Source organism: Diplotaxodon limnothrissa, linkage group LG18 (assembly GCF_057381915.1).
Source record: "Diplotaxodon limnothrissa isolate DT_005_m linkage group LG18, D_limnothrissa_male_GT1.1, whole genome shotgun sequence".
NCBI lineage: Eukaryota > Metazoa > Chordata > Actinopteri > Cichliformes > Cichlidae > Diplotaxodon > Diplotaxodon limnothrissa.
Window position 1 is genome coordinate 26,867,519 of NC_140613.1, and position 13,874 is coordinate 26,881,392.

The 13,874-nt window shown below is 39.4% G+C and overlaps 1 protein-coding gene across 1 annotated transcript in view; it reads left to right on the plus strand.

The window, feature by feature from the left end:
- Window positions 1–13,504, plus strand: part of tmtopsa (teleost multiple tissue opsin a) — an 83,429-nt gene extending 69,925 nt beyond the window's left edge. Inside the window, exon 4 of the mRNA XM_085377836.1 lies at window positions 13,223–13,504. Within this exon, the coding sequence (XP_085233962.1) occupies window positions 13,223–13,504 (282 nt within the window). The remainder of the gene's footprint in view (window positions 1–13,222) is intronic.
- Window positions 13,505–13,874: the final 370 nt, after the last annotated feature.

Genomic DNA, 13,874 nt, shown 5'->3' on the forward strand with positions numbered 1-13,874 from the left:
TCACTTGTGTAGCATCTTGTACATGTTACAGCGCTTTAATGCAAAGAGAAAATACATACATTTTCAATGTTAAACATGAAAAACTGAAAAGATGGTGACTGAAACAACTAATAGATCATTGCAGTCTTTGAAGTCCTTACCTCATCTCTTAATCCAACAATAAGTTGTGTAAAGACCTAACCTTGTCATTGTAGACAGGGATTGCATGCATCCATCCATCCATTCGCTTCCGCTTATCCTTTTCAGGGTCACGGGGGGCGCTGGAGCCTATCCCAGCTGTCTGAGGGCGAGAGGCAGGGTACACCCTGGCCAGGTCGGCAGTCTGTCGCAGGGCTAATCATAGACACAAACAACCATTCGCACTCACAATCACTCACTATGGGAAATTTAGAGTTTCCAATTAACCTAACCCCACTAACAGCATGTCTTTGGACTGTGGGAGGAAGCCAGAGTACCCAGAGAGAACCCACACAAACACAGGGAGAACATGCATGTATGTTAGGGTAAATTATATGTGTAATGGTGTTATTGCCTCAGTCCAGCCCCATAAGTACCAAGTCACACTTCTTGATGTTAATTTTAAAACAATCAAGAAAGACAACAAGGACCAACTAGGCTCAAAATTCAAAACAACTGTAGAGGTTTGTTTCCTGGTTATGAATATTTTGCTGATCTCCTGGGAAGAATTCATTCAGTGACGCTCTACATCACAAAAAATTGAATTTGCAGGAAATCTAAAATGTTCCTACCTTTTCACCTCAGAGTGAGGATATGACTGATTTACAATATAAACCAAGATCAGCCTCTGCTGAATTGGTGATGTGCCAAAAATGTTTTCCCAAATATCATTCTATTCACAAGTTCTTATGTGAATGAATCATTGTTTTTCCAGCTCCAACCCTCTGATTTTTTAATACAATCTATGGTTTGCATTGTAATTCATAGCACTGGGGAGTTTCCTGGATTAAGTCAAGCAAATGTCAAATGAAGCAGAAGGTATCTGCTGATGGCTATCGAAGAAGCTTCCTGACATTCACTCACCTCATACAAGTCCCTTAAACTACGAGACTGTCTTCTGTAATGTAGAAGAATGACTGACTGCAGTTTAACTCTTCTGAAACTGTGGAGAGAGCACTGCAAATGTTTTGATGTATGTCATACAGAGAATTCAGTTAAAATCTATCTATTTGGGTCTATCCATTTTCCATCTAATCCTCCAATAAGAATGTCATTCAATACAAATGCCACATATTTTTGGAATGTGCTGGACCTTTACAAACACAGACAATAAAGATCTGTCCTTTAGGAAAAAACTACTCTCATGTACAGTCACAGCAAAACTGAATAACATTAAACCCAAGACAAAGTCTGATGTTTTTAAGAGAAAGTTGAGCTCCTCTTTCCATATAATATCCGCTCAGTTCACAGGGTTCATCATCATCCACACCTGCTCTAACCAGTCTGAGATGACTCTTCATAAATTCTCTGCAGCCCTTTCTCTCTGAAATATTCTGTCAGTGCATCTTGTTCCTTCAATCTCCCTGTCATGCTTTATCTAGTTATCTGTCATGATCTTCACCTTTCTCCTGACCTCAACCTTGATGCCTCTGTGCCCTAATTTACTTCATACTTTAGCATTTGTTTGTTGTCTCCATCTTTCTCTCTCCCGTCCTTCTAGCCCTCATCAGTGTGGTGTTTGGACAGCTGAGGGAAGTGGGGAGTGTGCATCAACATTACAGAGAGGTGCTGATCATCTTGTTTCTTTACATCTCCTTGCTAGCTTTCACTCTCCAATGACCTAAAGGTTACTGAAATACTGACAATAGGGACAAACATGTTGCTTATAGACACAGTGCGTGAAAGATCTTTTTGGTTATGTCCTGGGGCATTTTGCTCTTCTTCTCCTCAGCATCTGTTCATGCCCAGCAAGGTTTTGAGACATAGTGTGCGTGAGAAGTTCAATGACGAGTCAAATGATTACAGGCTCTCATGAGATGAGGTCACAGTGTGGTAAAAAAGTTTGAGATATGTTTTTAAGTCGAAGAATAAAAAGTCTTAAAAGACAACACTTCGCAACTTTGCCAACCTGTAAGGGGCTTTAAATCAGGAGATTGTTGATTAAACTGAAGCAGGTGGAGTACACAAACTACTTATTTAATGTTGTATTTAAGGAAGAGCGAGGGCCTACGGTGCCCCCTAGAGATGTACAAACTCCAAAACAGAACGGAAGTGCTCCAGGACGCTAGGGGCAGTGTTGAGCTCAATTTGCAAAATAAACGGCAAGTTTGTTGCAAACATGGAGTTGGATACCGGCGGAAAACACCTGCAAGGATAGAACAACCACGCTTTATAAGAAAGGTAATGTGCAAACTGTTGTTTGTTTGATTTTTTTAAAATTGCTATGAATGCTTAGTTTATGGTGGAGTCAAATCCTACGTTAGCTAACAGTCAGTGTGGTTGGCTTAGAGAGAAGCCCAACACTGCCCCTAGCGTCCTGGAGCACTTCCGTTATGTTTTGGAGTTTGTACATATTTTGGAGTTTGTACGTGCTTTGTCTCTAGGGGCCACCATAAGGGCCCCAGTGCAGACTCGTAACTTAAAACAACCTTTCACTAGAGGTAAATCATAACACATCAAAGAATGCAATTATAGTAAGGCTCGCAGGGATATAAGGGATACCAGAACTATTAAATGAAAGAGTCGCGTCATCTCCATTCACTTCATTAGACCATTTTTTACAGGAATGGTGGAGCCTCACAATAGTTGTCAAAGTTAGCAAAATGTACTAGATGTGCCATAGAGATATAGAAGAACACACATTCCAACTGCCCACTAAGCGCTTGCTGGAACTATTTGAAGGCTACATTAGTGATGTGGGAGGACAGGGACAGGTGCTGCTAGGGCAAGACAGACGTCTCTCACGAGTCCTTTAGTGCTGCAGGCAGGCAAAGTGTTCAAATAGGCACAACTTCAGTTTTTTTATTTCTATATGATGAACCCTGCATTATTAAGTGATAAGAACAAGTAATCTGATGCCCTGTAATCATTATGACGCTATAATTTGAGATACAATAAATAAAATACATTTTTGTACAAAGTATCGGTATCGGATCAGTATCGTCGATACCACCCTGAATATTACTTGGTATCGGATCGGAAAGGAAATCAGTGGTATCGCACATCACTAGGCTACATGACCCTGAATTCTGAACTCCCACTGAATAGGATGACGTAACCAAAGGCCACAGCGAGACAAGAACTATAAACGCACACCCAGTAATCAGGGAGATTAGACAAACCAGGAAAACTCACTGGGGGAAATCAAGACTGGGAAAATTAAAACTGAACACTAAACACACAGGACAAGGATTAGCAAAATAAAACAGGAAACACTAAAGCGGAGACAAGGACTCAAATATATGAACTTGACACAGAAAGACAATCATGGAGACTAGCACAAAGACGAGCCTGAGGGAAAAGGAAGGAAATACAAAGCGGAACTTATAAACCTATGTTCATCAATAACTAACCAAAAGATAAAAGACAAAAATAATAAAATAGGAAACTAGTAACAGGGGTCAGAATATTAATAAAATATAACAATAAAAATCACGAACACATGGAAACACAAAACACTATAAACCAAATTTAGGAATAGAATCTGGTCTCCAAACCAAAAGAAACCCACAAAATGTCAAAACTGTGATATTTAAGTAAAACAGCCGTCTACGTGCTGCAGTTAGAGATGTTTCTCCAAACTAAAGTAGACATTTGGTTGGAAATAGTGGTGAAAATCATTGAGTAACACACAGTATAATGCTATCATGATAGTTCCACAAAGTAACAATATTAAAAAATACTGTCAGACTAGATATTCACATGTAGTGGTAGCCTATTAATATAACAGTGCCTCATCCAACGTAGGCTTCAGTCACACTAGAGTATAAATAGGATGGCAATTTCCATCTGGTGAAGAAAAGCCATTAGTTGGTGAGTCATTCAGTTTTTTGCTGTCTGGGGTAGATTGCAAGTAGTCACGGCAACCAACGAGCATGCAGCACCCTCAGCCCGGGTGACCACTTTTGTCACAATGCGATTGGTGGAAAGCAACTTGTCTCTGTCCAATCTCAATCTCAGTCAGATTGGTGAAGGTTTACAGACGGAGTACATTCACCATCTAGTTTATAAATACAGACAGACTGCCAACATGTTCTAATCAGAGTCAGTCTGTGCTGATTGGTGCAAACGATCTGCTCCATCAAATACTGAACCACACAAACCTGAGCTGCAAATGTCTGACAGTATATAATGTTTTGTTTTCTTCTGCACATCACACATGTCAGCTGCTACAAAATGAAGCTTTCAGGGTTGCATGAAATAATAGTTTTTAATACAGCAACTCTGGATAAATCCACTCCTTCATTCTTTGCTCAGTTGTAAGAACCACACACACTCCTCAATAAATCTTAAGAGAAAAGTTCACCCTTGTATCATAAACATATTGATTCTTCTTCAGCATCCTTCAGAATCTTTATCTAAACTGCCATGCTCTTGTCAGAGAGAAACACAGCATTAAACCTGCACTTTCACTGTGTTATTTTGTTAGTGCGTTACTGGCATTCTCATTTTTGAGCTGCAAATTTGCAGTGCTCTTAAAAGAATGCAGGTTATTAATGAAATTAACTACTTTCTATTTGCTATTAAATCATTCAGCTGTGGACCAGTCTATGGCTGAGGGTATCATGCTTGATGTGTGAATTCTGCACACAGGTGGCGAGTCCAGCTCTAAGGTACGGATTTGCAGATTTGAGATTAATCACAGTTAATTGTGATGTTATTGCAAACTGGTGGCATGTAAGTGCCGACTTTCGGTAGCACAGCAGTCTTCCCCAACTCTTTTCTCTAGTGTGACTGCAGCATAACTTTACACAGCACCTCTGTTGACAGGCCGGCACTCAGCAGCTGAATACATCGACATGAGTGAATGTTAACATCACTGAAGAGAGGTCAGCTCCAGTTTCAACATTGAGGTTTTTAACAGTTATCATGCACGTTAACATGGCCACCATTTAACTAAAACTAGAGCAATAGAAATTATTGTGACATATTTCAGAGTGACTCTTCTCCCAACGTTGCCCCACTACAACCAGTCTCGGGGTTCCAACACCTGCTGAATCTCACTTTAACCCGTGACTGTGAGTGGAGACAGTCACTCATCTACATCTACAATGTAAGCAACAGGAAACAGATATTTCTTTTACATTTACTTTGTTTTCCTCTGCTTGTATTCTGCAAAACAGATGTTCAAGTTGTGTCCATTCATTCAGAATTAGAATTTAATTTGAAATAAAGTTTCTATTCTCTTATATTAATATTATTCTATTATCCACACAAAATAGCTACTTTTTAATTTTATATGAGTGGTTTTATATATACCACACACACACCTACATATATACAGTCTAGTTTGGACACACCACTGCACATTTAATGGTTTTTCTTTATTTTTACTACTTTCTACATTGTAGATACAAACTGAAGGCATCAAATAGATGAAGCAAGATATGTGGAATTATGTAGCAAAGAAAAAAATGATAAAAAACTCTAAATATGTCTTATATTTTAGATTCCTCAAAGTAGCCACCCTTTGCTTTGTTGACAAACCCTTGGCCTTCTATCAATGGGCTTCATGACGTGGTCACCTGAGATGGTTTTCACTTCACAGGTGTGCCTTATCAGGGTTCATTTGTGGAATTTCTTGCCTTCTTAATGGGGTTGAGACCATCAGTTGTGTTGTGCAGAAGTCAGTTTGGTACACAGCTGACAGCACTATTTGACAACTGTTAGAATTCATATTATGGCAAGAACCGACCAGCTAAGTCCAGAGAAACGACAGTACATCATTACTTTAAGAACTGAAGGTCAGTCAGTCAATAGTAATGTGCAGTTGCAAAACCCATCAAGCACTACGACGAAACTGGCTCACAGTCACCTGACCTAAACCCAATCAAGATGGTTTGGGATGAGCTGGCAAAAGGGCCAACAAGTGCTCAGCATCTCTGGGAACTCCTTCAAGACTGTTGGAAAACCGTCTCAAGTGACAACCTCATGAAGGTCATCGAGAGAATGCCAAGAGTGTGCAACGCAGTAATCAAAACAAAGGGTGGCCATTTTGAAGAATCTAAAATATAAAACATATTTGGATTTATTTCACACTTTTTTGTTTACGACATATGTGTTCATTCATAATTTTGATGCCCTCAGTGAGAATCTACAATGTAAAAATAGTCATGAAAGTAAAGGAAAACGATTAAATGAGAAGGTGTGTCCAAGCTTTGATTGGCAGTTGTGTCTGTGTATGATTGAGTTACACTATTGTGGCAGTTCATCTTAGCCGCCCTTGAGTAAGCTTTCGCTCATTCTTTCACCGTTTCCCCTGTGTCTGAATTTCTTCTTCTTTTCTGTAAAATAGTTGTAAACATTGATTCACTGTCCTCTCATTTGAAAAAGCAAATATATAAGGAGACATAAAGTAATCAGATTAGTGAGGGGAATCTTTTTAGAGCATCCATATAAGAATGACTGTCTCACAAGAGAGTCACATGATATTGATATATTATCCACCCTTATTTGAAAGTACCAACAACCAAAGGGCAGAATATTTAAAATCAATTTCAAAACAAATAAATAAACAGACTGTGGTACCTGCGCTAATTGTACTGGAGAAGTGCAGAATTCCAGAATTCCCATTGTGGTTTATTTTTTCTTCATTTTAAGCAGCAATAGAGGTTTAGTGGAATAAGCCATTGCGTTTTGGCTCCACAAATAACACTTAACAGAAGCCATTTTTTGGTCTCTAATGATCAGTGGTTAAAAAATGGTCAAGATACAATCTGTGATATTCTGTACACATGCTTTCAATTACACAAACACATGTCTGGGTCACATAACATGCTACTGTCGTGAATCTAATTCAATCAATAAATGACTTTTGAACTAATTATCTGTGTACACTCGACCTTTTTGTCTCTTTCCAAATGCCACATGTGCGATTTCACTGCTGTGATGCCTTAAATCTAAGCACATGCTGCGAAAAAGTTTCACTGTATTTTGCACCCATGAGAAAATGTAGTAGACTATAAGTATACATGAAACTCAGAAAGTATACTAAGTATACTACGTTTACTCAAGAGTGGCATCTTCAGAGTCCACATTAACACGAACTCAGGAGGAGGACTAAATTGGAGTTTAATGCCAGCCGTTGTGTTGAGAATATGTTACAGACATGGATAGAAATGCATAGAATTGAAAATAAACCTGTATACCTTGAATCCATTGTTACATTTTTAACTTGCTGCTGAGGCCTTTAATTATTCAGAATCTTTCTATCCATCTATGTGCAAGAAATACCCAGGTTTATGCTGGATAACACTTTATTTTTCTTTCTTTCTTTTTTTGTTAAGAGATTGATATAAAACAGCTAAATCTGCATGAAATCTCAATCTCGAGACTTCCAGTTCTGTTTCTTGGATTTAAAAATGTATCCAGAGGTCCACTGACTATTTATTATATCCTGACAGAAGGTGTATACATTTCAATGCTTTCCCTCTGTACCTTGGAGACAGCCTGTCCTTTCTTTTCACAAACTGTGATGTATTCTGACTCTTGGTGCTTGTGAGAATACAGTATTTGTGGAAGTGTAGACCAGTAATGGTTCAGAAAGATAATGTTATCAGTTAAAAGAGTTCTGTTTACTTTAAGGCAGTTTGCTGTTTGTTAGTTTAAAGCTAGTTTTACAGAATTCGGTCCAAAGGTACTTAACCTAACTTTATCTTTATTCATTTTTGTATTCATCTTGCAGATAATACAATTTACTGCATGATGTTACTGTTGATGAAGAGGCCATGATCAACTATAAGATTAAAATGCTTTTATCCATTTAAGTTATAGCTGATTTATTTCCTGCTTATTTGATTGGATCCACCAAGTGATGTTTAGAGACCAGCTGATTTAATAAAAGCTTTATGTCTTTATTTTGATTACAGAGAAATGCAGTTATGATTGCTTTTATATTGTAAAGCTCTTCTGCAACTTCAATCATGCATCCAGCTTTTTGCACAGTGCGTGTCTTTCATTGCCCATTAAGCTAATATGCTGAGAAGCACTGGAATGTACTGGTGATAATTCCGAAGCGTGAGCTCAGGTGAAGCCCTGCAATCATCCCATTTACCTGTGAAGAGCAGTGACACTATAGTGCAGAACCTAACAGTGCAAAATCCATGATTATGTTAAACAGTACTTTTGTTATTATTTCCCACTCTGAGTAGTTACTGGGAAATGAATGAAGAACTGAGAGGTTCTTTCAAATGTCCTAATCAAGGACTATCTGTTAATTAATTAGACTGAACAACACTCCGCAAAAATATTTCACTGTTTCAATGTTTTATGTATCTGTGGAATCTTAGGATTATCACATTTTTCAATAACTTATAAGTTTTTACATCCCATGTTACAACCTTTAAAGTGACTTTACTATATAAGTGATTTAGAGTTCAAAATAAACCTTATTTATCTCATATTAGGCCTTGGTGCAGTCCTACAATTCATCCACAGTCTGAATCAAGCTGTTTTAGTTCTTCTTTAAGGTCTTCCCCTCTCTAAATTAAGCCTTTAAGTCTTCTGACTGGCTCCTCCTGGCATTATGCAGAAGAAAGAATAGAAGTACATGTCTAAAACGTCCACCATATAAAACATCTGATGAGCATGTTAATTCCAGTTTTCAATAGTGCAAGTCTGGATCTCTCACACTCATATAGAAAGGTAACACTCCATTACCTCTCAAACTAAAGATATAAATCCACTGTCTCCTACTGTCTTCTACTCTAGGGCAGTGTATGGCAGCGAATATATGATATACATCATCAAATATGGATTTAGGATATTAGGTTTGTGGAATAAGAACAACGATGCTTATAGCCTTCACAAACAAGATGCTGAACATCTAAACTGCCTTTCCGGTGAAGTTGCAGTAATGGAGCTGGTAATAACAGAGTACTGCAGGAGCTGCAAAATTAAGAGGCAAAGGTGCTGAGATCTTTGCCTCCCACCACTTCAGAGACATTTTCATTTTGTCACAGCTCACATCAAACACATCTCTGTCACAAAATAGAAGAAACTTCTGATTAAAGCAGGCCCAAAAAAGTGATAAATGTATGTTATTAGGGTCCACCAGGTGGACACAACCCTATCGTCACCATGTCAGAGTTTGTTGGGAGTTTTTGCAGCATTTCCCCAATGATTGTTTTGTTTCTTTACTAGCCTTGCACCTACATGATGAGTACATAATTGTACCCCTTCCTAATGCTAAAGACCAGCCATCATTTCTCCAGCAGTGGGACTGTAATTTTCCTGGTACAAGGAGGGCTCGGGTGTGTTCTGCTATGCCTGAAGTCCTTGTTTTTCTGTAGCAGCACACAGTAGGGGATCACCTCTGTTTGTAGATCTGCAGGGCAGGTCTCAGCCTAGAGTCAGCCTTTTTCTGGAACTAAAGTGCAGTAGCTTACCAATAGCCCAGTGAACGCAGCATGAACCCTAGCTTTGTTTTCTGCTTCATTAATTTAACACCATTCATGTTCAGAGTTACAGAGTCAGCGTCCTCTTCCCTTACAGCCTATTTTGTTATACAGAGACCGAGCGACACCACAGGTCCTCAATTTCTCGTCTCCAGAGGGTTGTTATGTTTATCCAAAGCTGACTCTGCAGCATTAAGAACAATGGAGATAATGATTGTGGATGCCAGTGCTGCTCCAAAACCAATGGGACATTATTCCTACATCGAATAAGGTTAATGCAAAAAGTCAGTTATTCAGAGCAGCATGATATAATTTTATTTTCCCTAAAACAAAAACAAAAAAATCTAATTCATTCTATTTGCTACACATTCACATTTTCCTCATTACATCAAACAGCCAACGCTTTCAGAAATGCAAGACAATGCCACAGTTTTTAAGGTAAACCCCAAAGGCTGGTGAACGGAGGCTAGACCACAAACACAAATGTAAGTGGTAAAAGCAGAATAAACTTAACAATGTGATTATGTGTGTGTGTGTGTGTGTGTGTGTGTGTGTGTGTGTGTGTGTGTGTGTGTGTGTGTGTGTGTGTGAATCTGAAAAAGAGGGCATTGGCTTCAGGAAGAAATCCATGGTTTTGAAAGGCCACTTGAATGAAGCCTTGTGCTGAAGGTTTTCTTTTTCTTCTTGTTTTGTCTTTTAGCACCTTTTGCTTCCCCTGCTGTACAAACTTTTAATGAAATGATTAAACTTTTTGGATTTGGCATTTAGCAGATTTGGCTTCAGCATGGAGTGCACTTTCTGTTTTAACTGGCACAACTTTCATGTTGTTAAAAGTGCTAAATGATTTGTGGCACTGCACAAAACACATTGAGAACCTAATTGGGAACATTTGGAATAACCACGTATGAGAATACATATACAAAATAAGCCCATTTTCTCACCCCTTTTTTGTGTGTGTGAACAGTAAGCACTGAACTCACATTTAAATTTAAACATTTCTTTTAAAATATAACACACCCCTTTTATTTCTTCATAATTTGCTTCCAATCAACCAGACTGGAAGCCAGAAGCTCAAGTAATAGTTCTCCTGGCTTTCTAGAGAAGTAATTTACTAAGTTTTAATCTATGAAAAATGCTAAAGATGATAGAGTTTCACAGGAATAAAATAGTATTTTTGCACTAACAAGGTAATTCTCAAAGCCAGAATACAATAAATCTAATATAGTGTTATATATTAGAGGAGTTGAACAAGTGGGGTGAAAGAAGAAATGGTAGCCCTAAAAAAAGAAGGTGGAAGGGTAGCTGTCAAGCCATTCCTAAGTAAGGATGAGGTATGCCAAATGACACAATAACTTGTGTGAGAATCAGTGGCAACAGGACTTATGGAGTGATGAATGCAAATTTGAAATTGTTAATGTAAATAAACAGCCATAAGTAGAGGTCAGGAGAGAGATCCAGCAGTGACAGTCTACAGCCATCTGTAAAACACGGTGGAGGCTTTGTTGGGGATCTTGTCAAATTCGACAGAATTAAAATACCACCAGACTGTAATCCATCATGCAAAGCCATCTGGAGAGCATCTGATTGGCAATAAAGTAATTTTTCACAGCACAGCAGAGGTAACACAGTAGAACCTGGATACACCCTCCACTTGCCATCCTTTGCAAGGGCGTAATTCCCCCCCCCCACACACACCCCCCGACAGCAGGAGGTGTATAATTTTTCCACCAACACGAAAGCGGTGTTTTTTGTTTTTTCATTTCTTGCTCATAAGCAGAGAGTGCTTGCTAGCGCTGTCCTTAGACAGCAAACGTGACGAAACTATTCAGGAAAAAAACGCCGCGTATATATTGTTTATCATGACTCTGGCTTTATGTGCCCTATCAGCACAATTTAAAAACTGGTATATATCACCTTGTTTCTTTGTCATCTCGACGTGGTCATGTGATTGGCTTACCACGACTACTTTATTCTTTCTCAGTCAAACAGCAGCAGTCATGCGTTTGTTTTGCCCCCTTAGCTCCAGGTGTTGTGCCAAAAAGTGATCGTCAGGCAGAAAGTGATTGCTGTCTGCAAGACCGCGCGCAGCTGCTTATAGCTGTAGCGCCCAGATTACTTACATAGACAGCTACTTCCATGCAACTGAAGGTGCGGTAAGCTGAAGACAGCTTCAACCGTCTGTTTGCTGAAAAATAGTAACGCGACCACATTTTCTTGTTAGTAACTGTAACGACGTTGTAACGATAGAAATAGTAATTAGTTAGATTACTAATTACCATTATTCCCATCACTGGTTATTACCAGTAAAATAGTTGCATGTTTCATCATCTGGGAATTTACCCAGATTTATTTACTTATTTAGACAGAGATCTTGACACCCCCCCTGTCATGGTTGGCTGTGTGGCAGGTGGGCAAGCAGGAGTGGTGGATCCAAAATGCAGGACTCAGACACAGAAGTTCAACTTAAAGTGCAGCTTTATTGCTGTAAAACCTCTTACTAACTAAACTCACCAAAAGACAAACAAAAACGCTGGTGGACTAAAACACTGAAGCAGAAATACTGAACTGAAACTAGAGCTGGAAACAAAACACTGGTAACACGGAGGCAAAACACACACAGCTTGTTGAGGGTACGACGCAACACTGACTCAGAGAAACACAGGGTCTAAATCAGGGGTGCCCAATCCCGGTCCTCGAGAGCTACCGTCCTGCAGCTTTTAGATGCATCCTTGTTCCCACACACCTGAATCAAATGAATGGCTTGTTATCAGGCCTTTGCCAAACATGATGGCATGCTGAAGAGGTAATCAAACCATTTGATTCAGCTGTGTTGGAGTAGGGATGCATCTAAAAGCTGCAGGATAGTAGCTCTCGAGGACTGGGATTGGGCAGCCCTGGTCTAAATACACTGGGAAGTAACGAGGAGAATGAGACACAGAAGGAGAGCACAGCTGGGGGAAATTAGAACTGACGAGACAAGCAAAGCAGGACACATTCACATAAGACACGGACCTACAAAGTAAAACAGGAAGGATCACACAGAGACGCGAACTTGACACAGTGGAGACAGCAACTAAGAAACACAGAGATATAAACCATAAGGCAGAGGACTCTAAGAACCGAGAGACACAGAGGGGAACCCAAACATGCAGACACAGACTTACACAGAACAGAGGGGACAGAGAAACATGAAGACAAGGGATCGAAACTAGAAACCATAGAAACTCACACCAAGTACAATAATACAAAAATCACAAAGAACTAAAACGCTGGGTCAGGAGACCCAGGACCCTGATACCCCCAATGTTCAACACAAAGTTACGCCGATGATCCTTTGCACAAATAACCTACATCAGTTGAAAATACAGTGATGGCTCACACTCATAATTAAGAGAGAGAAGAGTGAGACTAAGAAAATAAAGATTATGAGTCACTATAAACTTCCCTGTTGAAGAAGCAGCAACTTTGCTAAAAATGCATCAAGCTGGTATTGTCCTTAAAGCAATATTAGAAAAAGGTATAAAATGCAGCCTAGAAACATTAGAACTAAGTGTTTAGTTCATAAAGTTTTGTCCTCTGTGGTCTCTTGCATATAACTGTGTAGTTTAAAAGAAGCTTGACCATATGTTTGTGCTGTATGCTTGCCTCAGTTTTACAGGTGCTTCCAAGCCCTGCTGCAGTGTGAAGCTCCTCGAAGAGGCTCCAGCTTAAAGAGTTCCTCCAAGGTCCACACCAAGGCCATGAGGGGAATAGCAGGAACTGGTCCCCGCCGTACTAACGAATTCCTATTTATGGTAGCCTCATTGGGTCAACCAGCTGCTACAGTCCCCCGACTGGGGCTCTCATGTGAACCTACTATCGATATCACAAAAGCCCCTTCTTCAGACAATAAACCTGTTGTAGTCTCACTAGTGGCTCACCGTGAATGCTGACAATTGGTTATATAATCATAAAACCCTAAGGTCCCCATCCAGGAGATCAGTGAAAAAGAAAGAGGTGGTTTTACTGAGACTTGGAAAGCGGCGGTCTGCCAGTCCAGGTGGATTCAACGTGACTCCAGCATTAACTCTGGCCTGCCTAGTACAGATGATAGATCAGTAAGAAAGGGCTGTCTCTGAAAAATGTGAGCAACTATCAGAGATGACAGTAAATCTACAGAAGCTGGGAGTTTGTATATTTTACTGAGAAAAGAAACACTCATGATCCTTTCTTAGAAAGCACATTTAAAGGATGCTCTTATCAGAGCTCTGGAGTCAGACTGTAATAAAAGAGGAATTATAAGGATAATTTTGTGCAATATCT